The following is a 22,781-nucleotide window of genomic DNA, read 5'->3' as shown; positions in this document are numbered from 1 at the left end:
CTCATCCCCGCTCCTGAACCATCTCTCTCTCTACCTCAGTCTACCCCAGACCCTCCCTCCCTCCCTCCCTCCCCCTTAATAAATATTACACCCTTTTGTCATCCGCGGCTGGCCACGCACAGCATGGCCCACATGCTTCTGTAGCCGACGTTTTCAGTGAAACAGAGAGAGAGAGAGCGGGTGAGGAGGGAGAGCACGTAGAGGAAAGAGAGGAAGAGTGGGGTTGAGTGAAGAGGGGAATGAAAACGGTACAGATGGGTGAGTTGTGTTCACATAATCAGAGGCCAGAGTCGGGCGGACGGAGAAGACTGGCTGAAAACAGACAACAAATAAAGTCGATAGAAAATGAAAAAAGAACTGAATAAAAAGAAAAACAAGTGAGTCAAATTTATCTTACATACAAACACACACAAAAAAAGATCAATACTGCAAAACAGATTCCCTTTTTCTTCACCTGGGCCTACAAAATCCTGGTTGGTCCTTTTGTTTTGAAATGCCCGGCCCAGTTGGACAACAATGTTCTGTTATTTCGGCTTCTACCTGATCAAGACTACCGTAAATCCTGAACTATTGAGGTCTGGCTCTGCGATACAAAGAGTAAGCAACCAAACGTGATAAAGAAATCTCCAAAAAACAAACTCAAGAAACGCTAATATGAAAATGTTACATCTGAAAACGTTGAGGACTCCTCCTGAACACGCACGCACACATCTGTCAAGTCAAACATCTTCTTTGTTTGGGTTTTTTCACTGCCTCTACACACATTCACACACAGGTCATCATCATCATCATTATTATTATATACTACTTTGTTTGAAACATTCAAAAAGTACTAGAATCACTATTGTCATTATTGCTGTGACAGTAATCCTTCTCGTGTAGCTCCTCTTGGTCCGCAACAGCAAGTCAGAGCACAAAATACCCACCAAATGACTTCTTAAGAGCAGGACAGGACTTCAGATCAAAGAGTCACCGGTAATAATAAATACTGTAACAGTCCGAGAAGCAGTCAGACGCAGCTTAAAGTCCTGACAAACGACCCAACACACTGATTTTGAAAAACGATAAAACCCAGAAGAGACTGGGAGGAGTGGGAGGGTGTTTGGGGTTTATCTTCAGATGTATAACTCACATCTGAACAATAAGGGTGAAAACTAAAGTGTCTGGTGTCGAAATGTTCCTTGTCCCCTTTCGCAGAGGACTGAGAGCCTTCGAAGGGGCTCAACTCGGACATGAGAACAAAAAATCCCTGAGGGAACGAGCGAGAGAGGCGTCCTGCTCCTGTCGGCACACTCCCTTCTCCTCCCGGGTGTTTGTTCGTCACATCCACACAGCAGGGGGCGTCCCCCACGTTTTGTTTTTTTTTGTTTTTGTTTTGTTTTTTAAATCAGCAGGCCCAGGATTCCCAGGACTCACCAGAAATCACTTATTCCTTCCTGTTGCACCTATGAAATGCTGCATGTCAGAAGAGGAACTGAAGTCTGTGATAGTCTGAAAATGAAGCAGGTCTCAAATACAACTATTCTGAAATGCGGTTGGCCGTTTTTGAAATGTTTCGTGAGGAATGGATGGTCTGAATCGGCCCACCAGTGGCCTGTTCCCATACAGTACATACAGATAAATTATTGCTGTGGTCCTGATAGCATCCAGTCTGAATGAGTTCGCTATAGTTGTCACTGGTTCAGGCTGAAGGCGAGCGTCGCCATTTCAAGTCAGTCAGGTGAGGACTCCGCCCCCCCGGATGTCCCACTCCTGGTTGTGTCCTGATCCAAGTTGAGCAGCCCCTTCTTCTCCACCAGGGTTTGTTCAGAGATGGGAGGCAGTCAGGGGGGCAGTGTTGACCAGAAGAGGCAGCACTCAGGCTTCAGTCAGGGACTCTGTGAGCGTATCGTCTGGGGGATCCTGCTGCACCTCTGGGACCACGATGCCCCGGTGGAGCTTTTCTAAAGACTGCTTCATCTGGGAGATAAACATTGGGAAGGTGATAGGAGGCGGGGGTGAGAGAAAGAGAGGTCAGATTTAATGGATTACATAATGTTGTGATGACCCAGGACATTATGAGCACAAGCAGTTAAGATGAGATTTCATGCTGACTGCAGAACTACAAGCATTTTGCTTCACAGAGTGAACAGAAAATACTTCGCACATCTTGTTCATGAACCAGGTGTGAATGAGTGGGACGAGTAGACCGCAAGTTGCAAGCAAACTTCTCACAGTCTAACTTGCAAAAATATATGTATTTGTGACGAGATTCTCATCAGGCAGATAGTTTGCAGGGGTGTGAGTAACTAATTACATCCAATCAAAATACTTTAAAATACTGTAATTAATCATTTTTTGGGCACTTGTACCTTTCTGTCCCCGTCCCACACAAGACAACATAATTGTCAGAACGTTTGTCATCTTCCGGTTTTACAAATATCAGCAAAAATATAAAAATACTATCACCAATTTCTTGCAGGGGAAAAAAAAAAAATCAAAAAGGAAAAACAACACATATGAAAACACAAATTTAAAATGAATTCTACAATGAGAAGAATTTTTTACAAATCTACAGTTTGTCTCAATGAGGAGCTTTTTTCTCCCACGCTTTCTCCAGGTCTGTAATGTTACTCGTACTTAAGTATGCATCTTTCATCTGCATTTTTGTAGCCAATAAGGCTTTCTGTCCACGAAAAACCCTGACATAGGGATGAAAAACACAAAACTGAGCAGCAGGTGCAGGTTTGGAGAGGTGACCACGACCACTGAGCAGAACAGAGCAGTTTGGAGAAATCTAGACTGAAGATTTGAAGAGACAGAAACCTTCGATTGAACGCCTGCTATCGATAATGCATTAAACATCAACGATTGAAAAGTAAGTAATACTCTGAGTAGTGTTTGGGAAGAACCCTTTGTACTTTTACTGAAGTATTATTTGAATACCAGTAGCTTTACTTGTAACTAATATTTCAGTAATGTAACTGTACTTCCAATCACAAGAAATATAAAAACATAAATTACAAACATTAATCTCCTATACGACAGTACATATCATATATCATACAACAAGCAAGAGAAGCTAAATACTGTGAGCAGTACAGGGATAAATACAGTTTACACTAAAATGCTGTATTTTAATACAAATATTTCTCTATTGTTGCTTTCTTTGTCCCCACTGCTTTTCATCTCATGTAGGGAATTAAATTCGATGCCACCACCTGTTTAAGATGGCTTCTCATGATCACAATCTATTTGCCTGATGACGGTCTTGCAAATGCATGTATTTTTTTTTTTTGCAAATTAGACACTGTGGGGAGTTTGCTTGCAACTTCACAGATTAACAGCAAAAGAAACGCACACATGCATACCTGGTCGAGAAGCGTGACAGAGGACTGCAGGATCTGCTGCCACTTGCTGAGCTGAGCCTGATGAAACTGCCGCTGAAGCTGCAAGACCTGAGCCCACTCTCCAGCTGTCTGGGGCAAAGGGCTGAGAAGAGGAGAAAAGAGGAGGCGTTAAAAGGGGTGACAAAGGAAAAAGGAGCGAGGAGGTATGGGGAGAGAATGAGGCAGGTGCAGAGTCATTAAAATGTTTTAAACCTGCAATAACTGATTTGTGGCCACTAGGGGGCATCAAGAACTAAGCTGTACACTCAGGTATCACTTGGAGGGTTAACAAACAAACAAACTTAATGATAAACTCCTGAAAAACTGTTTTCATGACTAAATAAAAACAAACTGACCTTAAAAGGACAACACAATTTCATACTGTTTTACTTTGTTTATGTGTGGCGGACCCTGCCACCTTTCTAGCTTCAAACTGTTAAATTTCTAAGTTTGTATTATTACCTCATTGGTTTTATAATTGTTAATATTCTGGGTTTGAATTTATTTTCCAAAACTACATAATGTCTCTTTAAAGGAAGGAAAACAAAAGGGTTTTTTTTGGCACTTTATTATAATTTCGCAAATATTTTGTCCTGATAGACATGAGTCTTCATATCAACTTGAAATATATGTATTTTTAATAACCCTAATGCGCTAGAATTCAATGCCTTAGATGAGATAATGTACGTAAAGATTTACAAAAACAATAAAGTGCATCAGTTTAAACATGAAAACATTTGTCCATGTACTGTATTTGATTAAACATCGGTCAGAAAGTTAAAAAAATGTTTTACGCATCATCCCAACTTTTATGTTTTCAGTGTGATACATCTTATATAGCATTTCACTGCTGAAGTTCATATGGTGAACTTGTGAGCAAACAATTTACAAATCCAGCACACACAACAATACAATTTATTCGGATTTGTGTTTCCTCAACCCAAACTCTGGTTCTGTTTGGTGCTGAGCAGGTAGCAAACACTACGTTTTGTTGCTGCCTGCCTCAGCCAAAACGGACACTGATGAGTCCATGAGAAAACCATGAGTTTCCTCCATGAGAACAGTGAGAGTGAACCGAAATAAAGAGCTGAAAGGCTGATAATTCTTTGTGGGTTCATCATTAGAAATGACACCTTCCACACACAAGTGATGTTGATACAAATAAAATATTGATTATCTTAGCTTCCTATGTATTTACTCTACCAAAAAGGCACGGGAAGATTTGTTGCTATGCAATAACTTAAAACTCTGAGGGATATTTCAGACCTCAGATCCCAGAAGAATAACCTGAGACCAAACGCCAATTAACACCATAATAGAGAGCACATATTTGTATGGAAAACAGTGCAGAGTGTTTACCTGTCAGCAACAGAATAGGAGTGCCATGTCTCCAGTGTATGGGCCGCTCTTTCCAGAGCGTACAGCTTGTAGAACAGCAGCATGTTGAGAGCCACCAGCACCACCAGACTGACGGGGACAGAGAGAGAGGAGAGCATTAGTAGAAATAGTCAACAGCAAAATGCCAAAACTGATGGCACAGAATGAGCAGACACTTTAGTGTTGGCTACACAACTCAGCACTTACTCACAACACAATGTAAGTTTGTTTTAGGAAAAATCCACCAAAAGACAACTGTCAGTGTCATACTTCATATGTTCCTAAGCAATGAAACCGCCTGAAGAGCAGGGATTTAGAGATCAATAAAAACACAAGACACAGTAAAGTGCTGCATGACTTTCAGCTGGCAGAATTTGTTTCTCAGTGTTGACATGAAGAAAACCAGAACTAAAAGGACAACAATCTGCAGTATTTCTTTCTTGTATCAGACCAAATTAACCAAACTACAAGTCTGAAAGGGATTTAAAGGAGCTTCAACACTGAATATGAAGCAAACATCATCATCTGTCAAGTCCTTTTGAGTTTGGAGTATCAAAGGGTGGATTTTTCCTGTATCATTTACAAAGTTCTTATTTATGCAGCCAGTGTGATATAAAATCAGAGCCTCTCATACGAACCTGATACAGATCCTATTCACAAGAAGTATTGCAGAAAGAAAGGGGAGAGGGAGAGAAATAGCGAGAAAGGCATAGTGAGGCTGTTAGTATGCAGAAGATTGATATCCAACGTGTTTGAATGAGGTTGCATTCAGACGTGGATAGCACCAACAGCAGAAAGCCAGTATAATTAAAAATATACAATCAAACCAAGGATTTGATCAGGTAGGAACTCCTAAAATTCCTCTTTATTACACAATATGGGAATGAATGTTCTGTACTACTAAGGAGGAGGAGCACATGCAAGGACAACACATGTTTTCATGTGTGGACTGTACGGATCTCTACTCTATGTCTGTACACTCAGAAAATCCCTCTTTTACATAACATAATCTGTATTTAAAGACCTTCTGAGTAACTCATTGTGTGTGAGATGACTAGTGAATAAGACACAAGACTCATGTGATCAGTGCGCAGTAAAATATAAAACATGCTGGAGTTAAAAATAGCCAGAGGAGAAGCTCAGAGCGAGGATTCAGAAAGTCTGCTGTTATTCAAGGACTCAATGCCACAAACATACAGTACACACACATGAACTTACATGAAGCTGACAATGAGGAGGATGGTGGATATGCTGTTGTGTCCTCCACCACGTGAACGCTCCCCCAGCTTTATATACTGAGCGCCTAATAAAAAGAGAAAAGTGATCAGGATTCCCGCTGTGTTTTCAGTGTTTATGTCTAACAGGGATGACTAGACAAGAGTTCAGAGTTCAGACCAAAGATTCATGACAGGATGAAACCATTTTAGAACAGTTGCAGCGCTGCCAACTGGGCCGTCTGAGCCCGACTCAAGCCGGCTGATGAGGTCACCTGTGACTCAGCTTGTAAAGCCGTTAGCAGCTGGTTTTACAACGTAAGGCACATCATCTGTTTTAACCTGAATCAGTGCTCTGTAGCGAGGTCAGCCGGTCAAGTCAAACCACCAGCTGGTCAAAATTGAGTTTTAGACGGAAGAAAGACAGGATCACCTCGTCAGTTAGTTTGAGGAGCTGCCGTGTCTGTATGACACAATCCAAATTACTGCTAATCTGACAGCTTCACTGCTGAGGTTTTCTTCTGCTCCAATCACTCTCTGCTAGGGGTGGGACGAAATATCAATACGGCAATATATGGTATTGCTTTTTTCTTGAGATACTATGATCAATACACTGGTGCCAAAAATTGATATTTTCTTTAAAAACGCAGGCGCTCAAAACTGACTCCCCTGACAATCTGATTTATCAGAGTCACCACTGAAAAACAGACACCACAATGGGGTATTTTGTAGACACATATCATGGTGTATTATTAGATGATTGACTTGCAAATTATCATGGAATGGCTGTATTGTTATCTTGGGCAACGTATCGTGAGTCACTCTCTGATTGCAGCCCTGCTCTCTGCAACTCATGCTCACTCACTCACTCAACCCACACTGACTGTGCTCACCACATTTTGTTTCTGCTGTTTCATCAATACCAGACATGCAACTGCAGCAAGTAACTCACTACCACTATACTCATTCATATGTAGGACTCTACAAATTCTATCCGGCTCTAATAAAATGCCTCGTCTAATCACATTGGTGTAAACTGGCAGGCTTTCAGTACGTTGAAGAATGGCACGTTGTAGGTTCTTGCGAGTTTCAACTCATCTTGTTGTGAATCTTTGTTCTTAACAGGTCTTAAAAATATTATACCAACACCTCAAGTAATTTCCAGGTCCTAAATAAATTAGATCCTTTCTTTCTAAGTCCCAAATTATTCCTGACTATGTTTCTTGACATCCTCTATGTTTAACAATCCAACACAGATGTTTCATTTCACTGATGCAACTTCAGACAGAACCACTAGAGGGTAGTATCGCACAGAAGATGGATTCAGTCTTTTGCTTTTGTCCGTGACCTTCAGTATTGGTAGGAAGGTCTGCAATCCAAACCCGAAGCATTTCAACATCTGTATCCTGTCAGACTCACTGGCTTCTCTCCGGTCCCTGTCCTCTCCGACTCCTCTGTCCCCTCGGTCTCCGGGGCCCATGCCTCCTCCCTCCCTCTCTCTCTCCTTCTCGCCCTGCCGTCGAGAGCAGGTGCGTTTGCGGCGGCGCAGGGCCGGTGGTGTCTTGGCAGCATCGGCGCCCACTGCTTCACCTGTGGTTACCACGGAAACCTCAGACTGCAGTAGGGTCTCCAGCTTGCACACTTCGCTCTCTGCATGGTGGAAAAGTAAATAATAAAAAAAAAGGAGGGATTGAAATATGCATAACCCAGGAAAGTGAGGTGGAGAGACAAATAGATCTGTAGCAACGTGTCCTTTACATGGCTGAATAGCCAATCAGAGAACATGTTGAGGAAAGAAGCACCAACAAAAGGTGTGTCCATACTTTTTCAGCATTAAAACTCGTCAAGTATAAAATTCTGGTGCTAATTTTTAAGTTCCCCTCCACTGAAAAATGCGTTTTTCTTCTTGTTCCTACATTGTAATGTTTGAGCTTCACTGTACAGAATGGTGTTAGGGTTTGACACTGGAAGCCTGTTTCCATATTCCTCTGCTGAAAGTGCACATTTTCCCTGAGCTCATTGCTGAATATTGGACCAGGGTTGGCTCCCAGACTTTTCAAACACAAGTGTGATGTGGAAACTTGAAGCCACCAGTACCCAAACACCGAGACTTCACAGAGAAGTCGGAGACATCTTGTGTCCAGCAGTTAAATTTGTCAAAAAACATTTGAATATTCATACATTTTGGAACTTTTAATACGTGGTAATTATACTTCTTTTCTGTAAAAACCATGTCAGACACGCAATTTTATGTATGCTTCAATACATGTGTGAAGGGTGTCTTTCAGTATTTGCAGGTTTTATGTGGGCCAAGTTCTTGTGTGACTGTGTTAAAACAACAAACTCATTGGAAAGTTTAACTGCTGAACACAAGATGTCTACTGCTTCACTGAAAAGTTCAGTGTTTGTGCACTAGAGGCTTCACGTTTCCACATCACACTCAAGTGAACTGCTTAAGGGATCATGATTGGCTTCCAATCTAGTTGTGATTTCAAAATCCTGCTAGTGGGTACATGTCTTAAACTCAGATTTAACATGAGCACAGAAATCTGCACATTATCATTCTGCATTACATTCTGGAGTAATTACAACACATTGTTGAGTGGTGGTGAAATGTAAATACAAACCAAGTTAACAAAAATTGATATGTTGAATTGATATATACCGTCTATAAATATGGTTTTGATACCGAAACCCAGATAGTGTCATATAAACAACGTTTCTTGATCTCAAACCCTCCATCTTTTGATAAAGGCCATATTATCTGGTATTTCTAGTCAAATCAAAATTCATAACAACAGATTGCATGAGCATTAACACATCATCCATTTATGATGAATAGAGAAAGTGTGTGTGTGACTTTCACAAGCATTTTAATAGGGATACATGATGTTTGCAAACATATTCAGGCTAAAACACATCAGGGCTGCAACAGTATGAGATTTTCACATTTTCTATTCAAATACCACTAATATGGCAGGATTCAATACCTTAGATAAGCAAACGTACATGGTATGATAATAGTACATTTTCATACCGTAGTATATAAAACGGTACATCACTAGTTCACTTTTTTCCACTTTCACTATTGTTCAGTTATTTACAAAAGGGAAATGAGCCTGAATAGTCAGCTCAGACACACTGTGAGAGGAGGAGCATGTGACTCACCCATGTGTCTGTAGTACTCCTCAATGCCGCTCCAGGTGTTCTTTTCAATCAACGCTTTCACCAGACTCCAAGGCTGCTTCCTGTAGCAGATGTCTGAGGAAACTCTGGGCAAAGAAAAAGCAAACAAACTATTCTTTTTTTTTCCAAAGAAAACCACCTTTCATATTTCTTAGGAAGCACTGCTCCACCTGCTTTATTTTACAACATTAGTGCTGTTCTCAGTTATTGATATCACACATTTCCCACTAATCTAACCAGTGCCTGAAAACAAGCAGGAGCTTGCGAAGGTGGGTGACCCACGTTCTTGCGTTTCCTACAAATTTCAGTCAAACAGTCTGTCAAACAATGCCAAGTTCTAACAAGAGCACTAAAGAAAAACTGGCTCCGACGTCATGTTTCCATGTTCCAAAGAAAGCAATCAGCAGTACATTGTTCAGTATGAAATGATGGACCTCTGCTGGCACTTTTTATAACTTTGCCATAATATACCACTTCTGGTGGGTTTTTTTTGTATATCTGTAATCTAACTAATAATCATCTACTCAAAGATGCTTTTGTGAGAAAAACAGAGGTTGTACATGACTAACAATAGGAGGGAGAGAGCTTTGTCTTTGTCTAACCCTAACCCTGTCCATAAGTGGTTTTAGTTGTAGTTTAGCAAAGTGTTGGTGCTGCTCTAGAACCAATTTTCCTGGCCGGGATCCAGTTCTTTGGCTGTCAAAGCACAAACAACTTGTTCCTGAGTAGGCGCTGGCTCCGAATCAGCACCTGAACTACCTTGGCAGAAAAGGGGTCAATGGTAATGAAGGTTTCTTGGTCTTTGATCCTGAGAGGCTAACAACAAGACTTGTGTTTGCCAGTGATGTTTAAACCCCAATGTACTCTTACTATAAATATGCTGTGTCATCAAGTCAAATATAACATGTTTGACCCACTGACGTCTGCAGAAGTGAGAAGAAAGGTTAAGCAAAAAGGACCCTGGACAAAAAAAACACAGCATCACCCAGCAGCTGCTAAATGTCAGGAGCGACTTTTTTCAGTTTTAGGAAAGCAGAATGGACACCAACTGAAACAAGGGAGAGAAGCTCTGTTGGGATCATTTCATATACCAGCGAGAGTTTCTGGTCCCTAGGCTGCGAAACGTAATCACCCAGCTACAGTTTGCATCATCTATTTTTCTGCAAACTGACAGCATATGTGTACACAAGGATCCTATGGAACAAATGTAATGAAGTGATGAAACGTGGCGGTGCTCTCTCTCTCCATTTTTTGGATTTCTATTTAATTCTGCATCATGCTTTCACCTGCAGGAGACTGGTGAGTGGGAAACCCAACATTTGCGCCAAGCAGCTGCTCAGGTATATAAGATGGGTCAGTGTTCGCTCCCTTCAGTGCTCAGTGTAAAAAAATCCTCAGTTAAAGTCATGTCTCTTGGTCTTTCAACTAAATGTACATGGGACTGTAATAAACTAACAAATTATCAAATGATAACTTCGTAACTTTGATTAAAGGATCAACATTTCTCATCATGAAACCTAGTTAGTAACCCACATTTACAAGGCCGCTAACAAGGGTGGCAAAACCAGGCCAGTTGCCGTGGGCCCTGGGTCACGGGAGGGCACAAAAGAGCTGTCAAGCCCTAAAAATAATCTGCTTTTGAGATCATCTTGTCCTGGGCACGAGCAAGACTGTCATCAGCCATCATCCTGAATATGATTGCCATATTCAGCTCTTTGTTTTGACTGTGGTTTTCACAGTCAATGGTGTGGTATTTCCTTAGACATGTGATGGCTTGGCTCTACTCTGTTGACACGGCACATCAGCTGATGTGGCAGGGACTTGCATCTCCATTACAACACAGCTATCCATTTGAAGGCATGTCTTTTACTAATCATGCACTTGCCTTCAGGTGATGAGGTTTAAAAGCAGTGAGACAATCCATAGCTGTGACTAGCGGTCAAAGAGCAGCTGTATTACTGAAGAATTGGTGCTAACAAGGCTCCACTAATTCTGGGTTAAGGGAAATGTTGAGTTTTTACCATTAGTAAAAATTAAAAATATCTTTCTCTTTGGTCTCCTGCGTTAGCGTGAGGTTCACCTTGGTCACGAGACATCACCGTGCTTTGGCCTCACTCCAGAGATGGTCCATATTGGGTGCAAATATGTGAAACGCAGCCAAAAACACGAGTGTAGAAGCCCCATGGATGAGCTCCAAGTTAAAGAAAACCCCAATAAGACAATACTAAGCCTACCTGAGCCGGCTCTTGTGCTTGTTGATAGAGGTGAGGCAGTATCTGTGGACAGTGTAGAAGTAGTCCTGGTAGGGGATGCCTGAGGTGATGACCTCCGAGTCCACCACAAAGCACTCGCCCCGGGCACTGCTCTTGTGCAACGTCTGGAAGCAGGAAGAAAAGTGGAGCTGACTTAGTCATGGCTTCACATAATTTTGGTCGACATGGTCGTACAAAATGTTACACAAACAATTTCTTTTGTAGCATTACTCAGTCTTTAATCTCTGTATGCTTCTGATGTTTTCTGTTGTGTATTCAGTGCACATCATTTAGTGTTTTGGGTAAAAAGGTAATCAATATTACATCAAATACCAATTCACACTGTTGAGCTGTCAAAAACGCACAATAAATAAACACGGAGGTTGTAAGTAGTAGAAAGTGACTCGCTGTGATTTGCTGAGCAGATGAAAACGTATTTTCAAGTTTAAGATATGTTATTTCTGAATTCTACATTTGTTTTTATGATGTGTAAGATTATTTTACAACAACAGATTATCACTTTTAGCACTGACACCCACACTGGAACCTTAACTGAGCCCAAAACTGGAACCATTACAATGCAAAAATGAAAAGATACCCAAAAAGACACAACTACACGTGACAAACGAAACAAAAAAATAATACAGTTTGTCAAGGACTGACCTGCGTCTCCACCACAGGGGCGGTCTTGGGGCCGAGGGGGTTGTTGAGGGCGATGGTGTAGCTAAGCACACGGCTGGTATTCCCACTGCTGCTGTCCTGCTGCCATTCACCCACCGACAGGTCTGAGAGAGGGAGAGAAAAGAGACAGAGAACATGAGCAAGTCAAGAGGGAACAAGAGGCAAAAAGTCTCCAGAGATTTTGTGAAAATGAGAAAGCAAAAAGGGACAGGAGAAGAATTTGTCAATGAGAAGGAACGAGACCACAAGATTCAGCCTGGTGGAAGGGAGAGAGAGAGAGAGAGAGAGAAAAGGAGAGGGTCAATCCACGCTCCTTCATAAAAAAAGAAAGAAAGAAAGAAATGCCCCAATTAGAGCTACACAATGTTCCCAAGCGGGCCGGGCCTCCAACTGGGGTAGCCACTGGCCAAATGAAACTCCACGGTTTCACCTCTGTCCCCATTTAAACTACTGCAGAAAAATAAAAAAACAAAGCAATCTCACTGCATTTATGTCTAAAGTATCATTCATTCTATAAAATATAGAAATAGCTGTAGAGCGACAAAGAACAGGGCATGAAAAAAACTGAGCGGCAAAGAAAGGAAGAAGGAATGATGGAGGGTGGTTAACACAGCGTGAACAGCTAGTGTAGCACCCTCATTAGTGGCACAATACAGTGGGCTACAGCATGTCTTGGGGGGGGTTGGGGGGTACGTCACTACATTAGCTGAAGAGTAGCACAGCTGCTTCATAAGAGTAAGAAAACTACTTCCAAAGGGAAAAACGTCACAAAAAATTAGAGGTCGTGCTGATAGGAAGTTTTACAAACTGTCGTTATCAGTTAAACTGGGCTCTGAAAGCGTCCAATGGCTGCGCAGCCCCAACCAGTCACGCCAGGGGCTCCATTCAAGACTTGTAACACCAGGAACACAGACTACCGCAGCAAGCCTAGTGCAAGGTTTAAATAAATTAAATTAAATTAGAAATAAATAAATAAAGTTTATTTACGTATATCTACGTTGTTAGAAGAGCAACTAAGAGGGGAAAAGATTTGCACTGTTAAAAAAAACGAATCATATAAAAATGTAAACAAACTGCTGTAGTACTTGTAGCACTTGAACGCTGAAGTACGAGGTGACAACACCAGCAGTGGCCCCAAGTTAATATGAGTTTGAGACCCCTGCATTAGACTGAATATAACGGCTGGGGTGGCTGTGGCTCAGGAGATAGGGTGGGTGGGACGTCCAGTAATCAGAAGGTTGCAGGTTCGATTTTCGGGCTCGCCTGGCTAAATGTCAAAGTATCCTTGAGCCATCTGCCACCAGTGTATGAATGTGTGTGTGAACAGGTGAATGTGACAAGTGTAGTAAAGCACTTTGAGCTGTCAGTAGACTGGAAAAGTGCCAAAGAAATGCAGGTCCATTTACCATAAGTGCTGCTCTGTCAAAAGCATGCTGTCTCTACTTTGCTAGCAAGCATGGTTGTTTTTGGCGAGCCTTAAGTGCAACGGCCATCACTGATCATTGTTCATTTAAGAACCATTTGTATGCACTGGAAAAATCGCCCACTTAGTCAACTATCAGCCTTTTCCTGCTCCTATCATTATTATAGGTATTATATGTTTGTAGTTGTGTTTTTCTTATGCAGTGCCCCTTTAATGGAGCTTAATGGCAGCAAAACAGTAGGCTCAGGCTCAAGCTCAAGTGACAAAGAACTAAAAGGGAAAGTGATTTTTCCACTGACAGCCTCAATAGTCCAGTATGCAGCAGAGCAACAACAACACTGGGCCGTAACTGTCACTGTCTCGACTGGAAAAACTTGCTCTGTTGCCCTTAATGTTTTGCAACAAGTTAATGCAAGTTCTGTGGTGGTTGCTGAAAAGCATTCTGGGCAATGGAAGATCATTACATCAATACATTTAGATTCACAGCATGAGAAGGAACTCCAGTGGGTTCAGTGACCCAACAAAACCATGATGTACCTTAATGTGTCATCATTTAAATTAAGTTGTGTAACCTCAGAGAAAATCTTTATTTTCACATCCCCACTGTGTACCAGCCTTTACAAATGTGTGTGTTTTACCTACCAGTAAAGTGTCGCTGGGAGAAGAGGTGCTGGATGAAGTGTGTGTCAGCAGAGAAGAGCAGGTCGTGCAGCTTGTCTACACTCATGCGGACAACAGTGTTGATGTGCAGCCGCCCACTCAGGTTGGCGCAGAACGACTCCACTTCGCCTGAAGATCAGATGGAAAACAGGAAAGATCTTATTTCTGGTTTTGGTCATTTTAGTTGACTCAATATTTGTAGTTGTGGTTAAACATTTATCCCTATCCAGAGTCATAAATCCTGTGCAGGTTCCACAATAATGCATCCGCATGTAATGCTAAACTTTTGTCAGTGTAGGCAATTATTAAGAAGCTTACACAGGTTTGTTTCCGCAGTAGATTTGACATTTAAATAATCACATTTACTCGAGCTGTGATGTTGATTTTACTGCCAAATGAATTCAGGGGAAACACAGACTGCTGCTATATGTCTTTATTTTATTTATTTCTGAAAGGGTGAAGGCCTGCTGAGCTATTTCTGGTTTACACATTAAAAACGTATATGCTCTTTGCACTTAATATTAAACCTCCAGGCATTCATGTCATAATTTTAGCTTGGATGCACTTGAAGGTTGCTCATGCGATGGTGCTAAAACCACATCCCTAAAAACCTCCCTGCAATTATTGTTGACGCAGAAGGAAAAAGGTGTAAGAAATGAAGCAAAGAGAAACTTCAGAGAGATCAGCAAGAGGGGAAGATAATAGAACTTACTCATATATTTTAGCACCTTCATGAAGACAAAGTTAGCTCACAGAAGGCACCACAAACAGATAAAAGAGTTTAAAAATAGTATCCGAGCATAAAAAGATTCACCCTAGAGTTTATCTCAATAGGCTTTAAGACGAAATTAACACTGAATCTGACACTGAACTCTCAGTCCTAAAGGTAGACATTTAAAAGCCTTGGTGACGTGATGGTACCTTGACTGCAAATCAATAACTGATTTTTGGTTTACTTGATTTACAAAGTACATCTTTAATATTCACTATTCTTATTAAAAAAAGCAACCATTGAAATATATGTATTATTATATTACACTACTCAAAATTAGTGAGGAATATTGGAATATGGTAACATAGTATATGCATGTGCTTGGATATGCGATAAGTCCAATGAAATGTGTTGGACACAGAATAAATAATCAAGTGAAACACTAAAATATCCCTAACTAAGTTTGAGCAGTGTATATTCTGATCTGATAAAATCTAAATATAATTTATACTCTCTCATCTGTACTGTGTTCGTGTGGTGGTCTGTTCACCCAAACAACACTCACTCTCTTCTTGTGTGTCAGAGGAGTTGCTGGGGTCTGTGGGCAGCTCCTCATCATTGGTGATATCCAATGAGGAGAGGTTTCCCAGACTGGTGGTTGGTGGGGGCAGCATGTGATTGGCTGACTCGGAGAGGCTGTCTCCACCCTCTTCCATATTCTGATGCAGTGAGGGGGAAAAAGCGCACACCACAGAACAGTTAGCAAGAGGTTTGTAGGCATATCACCCCACTGTCATATGACTTGAGAGGAAAGAGGCCTCAGCTGAGCTGACCTCATGTTGACGCAGCTTGAGCAGACATACCACTGTAACCGTGCAATTAATCTGAGATCGACACACAGTCAACACAGCACTTCATTCATTCACTTTAGCTTGGCTCAGGCTTGATCTGTCTGTATCAAGATCAAGCCGTCAGACGGACACAGAAGCAATCAGAACAACTACACAGCATTCCACCTCCATTTCTTAGATTTCATTTCATCTCCTTCTGTTTTAATTGATTTTCTTTGTGTTTGTAAATGTTGATCAAATTCACTGCACTAAAAGATGCTATAAAAGAAGAAGATGCCTTGCTGTAGATTAAAAAAAAAAAACTACAGCAAGGTAGCTTCTTTTTGTCGATCTGTTTTGTACAGTACAGTAATTTGAATCCAGTTAATAAAAACACAATCACAGGAATCGACAGGCCAGATCTGTGTAAAGGCTTTAATAAGTCTGAAATCTTCAATAAGGGTCATGAGGGTGAAATGCTCAGCAGACAGATTAAAGTCGTTCATCAATTTGAGTGTTAAAATGAAGCTCTTAAGCACTACTAATGCCACCATGTACTGGATACGTTAGTGTACAAATCAGATTTGCTTATCAAATACAACATGAATCACAGCTGGACTGACATCATTATATACTTGCTAACACGCTAACAATACACAAACACTGAATCCACCAGATCTATCAGTGAAATAATGACTACATTAAACAATCATTCTTTCGAGGATTAGGTCTCTTTTTGCATGTCAAATCGTTAAAATCTTTTGTTACAGAGCACCACATGGCTGCATGGTCACAACTGCCTCCAGTTCAATTCCAGCTGATGACATTTGTTGCATGTCGTACCATTCCTCTCTCTCTCTCCCCCCATTTCCTGTCTACTATCCAATAAAGGCAAAACCAGCAAAAAAAAAAATTATCTTGAATGTCTCCAGGGGCCTAGCTGGCAAGTCATCAATCTAACATTCACAGCAATGAGAGAGACAGACTGAAAAGGACTCTGCACACTGATCTGAGGTATAAGTTTAAGTTTGTTGACAAGCTTTTATCTCTGGTTACGAGAGGTGAATTCATGTGTGGAACTTATTTTATCCATCCCTGCCGTGTAGTTAACACTAGCTAACCAGCTGCCTGCAAATATCAGGCTGATGTCCTGAAACAGAAAGAGCTGTCTCTTCTTCTCCTTTTGGTGAAACTGATTATTAAAGTTGGAGTTGCCACTGAGCTGAAGCATTCTGTACAAGCAGTCCATAGCTGCGATGGCCTTTCATTACTGTTGCTCAACTTTCTTGCATAAACATGACCTCCAATGTGATTAGACTAAGCATAACACTCCACTATGGACTGGTTATTGCAACGTCTTACAGCTAAGTATGTATGGATGTCGAGAATAACACTCACAAAGGAAGCAGCAGCAGAGGCCGGGGCTGAGGCAGAGGCGTTGGTGGGAGTGGTCGATGGCAGCGAGCCGTGGGAGCTGGGCGGGCTGGGTTCGAGGGGGTCGGAGCTGAGTCTGCGGCCAGATGAGGAAGGCACCTCTATGGGCAGACAGGAGGCGGAGGACGGGGGAGAGGAGCCCGCAAGGTTGGTAGCTGAGGGAGGGCTGGCCTGACTGCAGGGAACCAAGGGAGGGGGAGAGCTGCCCGTGGAGGGAACCGACACTGAGCTCAGGTCTAGTAGATCTGTGACCGACACTGACTCGTCTCCTGGCCTGTGAGAGAGGGAGAGGAAGTGAGAGTGAGACAGAGACACATGTGGAGAAAGTCACACTGCAAGAGAAAGACACAGATAAAGAGCCAAGTGTCTGTTAGAGAACTCAGGGACAGGGGTAGGAATTCTTTAACCAACCAGGCATTTATTGCAGTTGTTATGCTAGCTGACAATAAAAACACTCCTTCATTAAACTTCAATAAATGACTTACATAGGGTCTGCAAAAATCGTACACACAAACAAGCGCCGTCTCAGAATAACTGAGGATTAGGTCTGCAACTAACGATTACTTTCATCATTTCATTCGATTAATCTGTGGATTCACAATTAATTGATTCAAAGTATTTTTTAAAAGTTGTGAGAAATTGCATTTTCCTAGAGCCCAAACTGGTGTCTTCAAATTGCTTCTTTTGTCCAACCGACAGTCCAAAACCCAAAGCTCTTCATTTAATATCATAAATAAAGAAAATCACCAATGTAAATTATTACATTTAAGAGGCTGAAACCAGCAAATGTTTTAATTTTTTGCATCTAAAAAGACAGAAGTTTTTAAAGTTTTAGAATTAGTTAGTGATTAATCTTTTGTTGGTTTGGTTGAAGAAAGACCAAACTAACTCCTGAAGTTACATATATGTCAGTTAATCTTTGCACAATCATGCAACCCGAGAATCTGATGAGGATTGTTTTTTCTTCTGCTTTTTCTGTTTCAACACATCCACAATTGCAGTTTTGGCCTCTTTGTCTCTTTCACCTTTATAGGACCAGTACATTAGTCAGTTAAGTAACTAATACTTCTGCTCTAACCGATCAACTTTAATCAAAATGCCTGCACCCATAAATCAACAATATAAGACATTTATACATGTACATCGGCATGTTTTTACACATGAGCACTCACAGTAGGCCGTTCATGTGTTCGGCGGTGGGGGAGACATAGTCGTCGTCTTCACTAGTGAGACCCAGTTCAGTTCCGTAACACTGGTGTACGATGTGCCAGAGCTCTTTGGGGGACAGAGACTGCAAAAAACAAACAAACACAAAACCCTTGTTTAATAGTTAATTAGCAGCAAATTAAAATGCCTAACATGAACATTCATGTATTAGATGCCATAATTTATTACAGCTCTACATAGTTTAGGAGTATTAGAAGACACAATTGGTACAATGTCGCCGACCCTGACTACATGATACAGAGAGGTGTATTCACTCGTCTGAGACCCCTCTGTTTATTATGCAATACAGTGTGACAGTTCTGATTGATTCTCAATGCCTCTTAAATGCCAATTACTTTGTAAATGCAATGAACAACACATAATGAGGTCGCACTTAAGCAGTCAACATGTTATGATGGAGTGAAAATGGGGACATCCAAGGGGTCAGGACACAGCCACTTCATTATCTGCAGCCCGTGCTCGAAGTGCACATTTTTTTTCACTTTTTGGTGTATTTGCCCTCACATCTATTTACAGAGTACCTGCCTTACACAGTGGATACATTCATAAGGGCCACACATCACACAAGATTTATCCTTGACCTTGACTTTGAAATTGTGCTTCACAATAGGCTTTGCTCAATTCTGCGGTCCTCCACAATGATTTACATATTGAATCTATCATATCAGCACATAAAAAGTCTGAAGATAACAGCTCTGATTATAATCACAATATAGCATTAGATAATTGTTTTTGGCAGCGACCTGTTTTTTTGTTTGACAGCCTTTTGCAGGTGAAACAGTAAGTCAACTGTATCCGACACTGATATCGAGTCTGTAAAGTTTCAACTGCACATGTTTCATCTCGTCGTCTGCTGCCATCTGCGTCAATACTAAGCTGCTGTGATTCTGCCCAAATAAAAGTCTGTATTCAAACTCAGCAAATAACAGTGATTTAAATTGTTCTCCGAAGCCTGTGTTTGTGGCCATCTCCTGCTACTTGACGTTGTGTCCTATTCTAAGACGTTAACTACTAGCTGTGTCGCGCCAGGAGGGTCGGCGAAGAGGTTTTACCTTGTCCAACAGTGCGTTCTGCCACAAACGGAAAATCATCATGAAGCTGCGATCCCTTGCTCCGAATGATGTGAAGAAGTGCTGAGAGGGTGAAAATCAGTGGGACACAAAGGAAGGAAGGAAGATAGCAGAAAGAAGAAAATGTGACAGAGGATTTGACAGATGGTTTCCCTCTGTTGGGATGTTTGCTATGTCATAGTCAGCTGAGATAAAGTTAAGTCAGCTCATTTCACACCGCTTCACTGGCTAAAAAGGATCATTTCAAGTACAGTAAAACAGTATCAACAGCTAACACTTTTTGCTTTTGTAGGAGCAGTTAACATAAACATAACATAACATAACATAAATAAAGGATAGAGAATGTGTTCATTCACTACAGAAATATGTTTTTGGAATAATAAACTAATATTAAATGTCTCAAAGGAACAGTTTGCTTGAAAATGAAAATTCAGTCATTACCGTCTCACCCCCATGCCGATAGTTTCGTTGTACATCACATCAAATACATTTTTTTTATTTTAATTTTCAAGTCCCCAGCTATTTCAGTTGTTTAGGAGAATGCTGCAACGCTGCTTTGCTGTTAAGCTCCAGAAATGTTTTGTGGACTATGAAACTTCACCTGACTTTCCATCAGCATGGTGACATAATGACTAATGTAATGACTGGATTTTTATTTTTTGCTGAATTTTTCCCTTTAACTTGGGTCTGACCTTCTCATTGTCAGTGCTGATCTGGATGGCATTCGGGATGAGCTTTGCAGTCTTCTCCTTGGTCATAGAGGTCACGTCTTTCAGCAGGATAGTGATCTGAATAGAGGACAGAGATTCACAACGCGTATGCTTCAGTGTGTATATATGAGTGCGATACGCTTATCTCACCAAGGCCCTGAGCTTATCTATATTGATCAGCAAACAAGTGCAGTAAAAGGACTTCTTATCTTACTGCAGGTGCGACATTAACCAGGTTACAACAGACATGTGTTTGACTGTGCGTGTGCAAATGTGTACACAGTGTGTGCATGACTTACAGTGGTTTCCCAGCGGAAGATGTTACTGTAGAAACAGAGCCAATTCTCCGACAGATAAAGGCGGCCCTGAAGCAGTATGTCCTTCTGGAGAGCACACGAGTAGTCTGAGGAGAGAAACAGGAACAGAAAACAGGTTATTTGACGGAGAGACACCTGCTTGTAAACAGCAATCATTTCAATAATTCACATAAGTATTCTTCTCGAGTGTGTGGCGACACAGGCGTAGCTAACCTCACAAAGAGTTTGTCATATGCCATCTCTGATGCATAACTCACCCACTATAAGTCGTTCTGTGTCAGGAAGTTTCTTAAAGAGTTTACGGAAATCCTCGTTCCGCTGTTTGTATGTAGGACTGAGGACCTGAGGTTGACGGGAAAGAAAAAGGAGAACATGGTACTCTGCCTCACAAACAGACCTGTACAACAGTTGATAACCTTGGGCTAGACTAGGATCATTTGAAGTAGTAAAGTAAGTAAACACTACAGTTCTTCCAGCACCAATGATCAGCATTTTACTATGTCAACTACTTCCACCCGCATGGAACTCAAAGGCATACATCCGCAAGTCAAGTACCCTAGGGATACCTAATGAGGGGCTGTTAGTGTGTACTTACATTGTACCAGCTCTGCATTTTCTGTGAAGAGAAGAACAGCATATTTAGAAGTGAACAGTACTCCAATTTTTCTAACAATAAAAAGGTCGCAATGCAAACTGGTTATACAGGTACAGAAAATCTATCAACATACATGGTTTTGGTAAAGTATTCCACTTCTATATGTGCATGCATGTGATTCTGCCAGTACTCAGACTAAGCCCGTTTTATGTAACCTTGAGGTCTTGCAGTTTTCAGAGATGACAAAACCATCATCACTTCTCCATTTTAAAACCGTACACAGACCAGCTGTATTGAACAGTCAACAGTATAACAAGCTGTTCTTTTCAAAACAATCAAACGAAAATAAGATGTGAAAGCTAAAACAAAAACCTCAGGCGCACAATACTACAAACACTGTCTGAGTAAATTTACTCAGGGCAAACATGCAAACAAAGTACAGTCTGTTGACGGAAACAGTCAACATTGTAACGGCTCACATTGCTAAAAAGGAAGGTGACAAAAATAGAAAACAAACATTTACATTCACTCAAGATACTATCTGGTGTAGGTGACAGTTTACTGGTGTAGAAGTTGGAAACATTTCCCCCCACGCAGAAACAGTTTTGGTATTAAAGCTTCTTATCTATAATTATTTTCTTTCAAAAGTCCAAATGAAAATGCCGTTGAAAGGTAAGATGGATTGAAAATTCAGTCAGAATAGACCGTATTTACACAGCAGCCATTTTCCTCTGATGTCACGCATAGGGTGAGAATCTCTAATGCTGGGATAACGTTATGCTGTTGTGTTCCAGGTTGTAGGTTGACACATTGTTATCATTTCACTGCCTCCTCATTGATCAGCAACTCTGAAGATCTTCGTATAAGCACATCTACAGACCTCTCAGCTGCACTACTTTTAGGATTTAAGCTTTACACCAATCTCCAACATATCACCTTGATCAGTGGATATTCTGTATTACCTTGGCATTGCGGCTGAAGTGGCGAGAAGCAAGTGGATAGGCAGATGTGAGGGAGGAGGCAGAGGGTATGGAGGGCAGGGGACTATCTGCACCTCCTCCTCCACCACCACCACCACCACTCTTCTCTCCTCCTCCTCCTCCTCCTCCCTCGCTCTCACTTGCCCTGCCACCCCCAAGGACCCTGCGCCGCAGGGAGGGAGAGCTGCCGGGGGTGCTGCGTGGAGAGTTACTGGCCGTACTGGAGACAAAAAAAGACACAGAAGGGGATTTAGCTCAAGGGAGAGTAGAGGAAACTCGTACATATTTTATCACAAGACTTTGCTCTGTAATGCTTTTAATGTCATGCTATGATAAAAACAGCTGCGGGCATTTCCTTTTTGATAATAGCATGCCAGCTCAGACTGCCTATTGAAGACCAAAGAAAGGCCATGTAAGGCCGTGAGTGTTATCAGCTGAACTGATTTTGACTTGTACAGCAACCAGACAGTAAGGTATTTGAAATTGAAGAGGTCTTAAGACTGTCCAATCAAGACAAGTGACTATAAAACACAGGACCTGCAGATGTTTTTAGAATAATACACTACCAACATAGAGTTTGTGCTTAAATTACAGAATACAAATTTTTAAAGTAGGTCTTCTTCTGTTGGGATTGAGCAAAGACAGACATGCACTTACTTGAAGACTTAAGAGCCACATTAGACACAGACATACAGTAAAGGCTTCACAGTTGTCATGAGAGTGAAGAACAGTGAGGTCAGGGCTT

At 41.4% G+C, this 22,781-nt stretch overlaps 1 protein-coding gene across 4 annotated transcripts in view; it reads right to left on the bottom strand.

The window, feature by feature from the left end:
• Nucleotides 1–373: 373 nt before the first annotated feature.
• The window catches only part of gramd1a (GRAM domain containing 1A), a 35,781-nt gene continuing 13,373 nt past the window's right edge, over nt 374–22,781 (bottom strand). For all 4 annotated transcript variants that reach the window (XM_084357290.1, XM_084357292.1, XM_084357291.1 and 1 more), the window contains 18 exons: nt 22,019–22,256; nt 21,057–21,077; nt 20,719–20,803; nt 20,444–20,547; nt 20,127–20,222; nt 19,417–19,497; nt 18,310–18,428; nt 17,102–17,411; nt 15,439–15,592; nt 14,144–14,290; nt 12,061–12,182; nt 11,380–11,522; nt 9,128–9,231; nt 7,379–7,609; nt 5,964–6,048; nt 4,728–4,835; nt 3,351–3,471; nt 374–1,959 (listed from right to left, as the gene is read on the bottom strand). In XM_084357290.1, the coding sequence (XP_084213416.1) occupies nt 1,858–1,959; nt 3,351–3,471; nt 4,728–4,835; nt 5,964–6,048; nt 7,379–7,609; nt 9,128–9,231; nt 11,380–11,522; nt 12,061–12,182; nt 14,144–14,290; nt 15,439–15,592; nt 17,102–17,411; nt 18,310–18,428; nt 19,417–19,497; nt 20,127–20,222; nt 20,444–20,547; nt 20,719–20,803; nt 21,057–21,077; nt 22,019–22,256 (2,371 nt within the window). In that variant the 3' untranslated portion in view covers nt 374–1,857. The remainder of the gene's footprint in view (nt 1,960–3,350; nt 3,472–4,727; nt 4,836–5,963; nt 6,049–7,378; nt 7,610–9,127; nt 9,232–11,379; nt 11,523–12,060; nt 12,183–14,143; nt 14,291–15,438; nt 15,593–17,101; nt 17,412–18,309; nt 18,429–19,416; nt 19,498–20,126; nt 20,223–20,443; nt 20,548–20,718; nt 20,804–21,056; nt 21,078–22,018; nt 22,257–22,781) is intronic.

This window comes from Pagrus pagrus (assembly GCF_965226575.1).
Source record: "Pagrus pagrus genome assembly, chromosome: 7".
Classification (NCBI taxonomy): Eukaryota; Metazoa; Chordata; class Actinopteri; order Spariformes; family Sparidae; genus Pagrus; species Pagrus pagrus.
The sequence above is the reverse complement of the archived record's forward strand: the minus strand, read 5'-3'. Positions and strand labels throughout refer to the sequence as shown.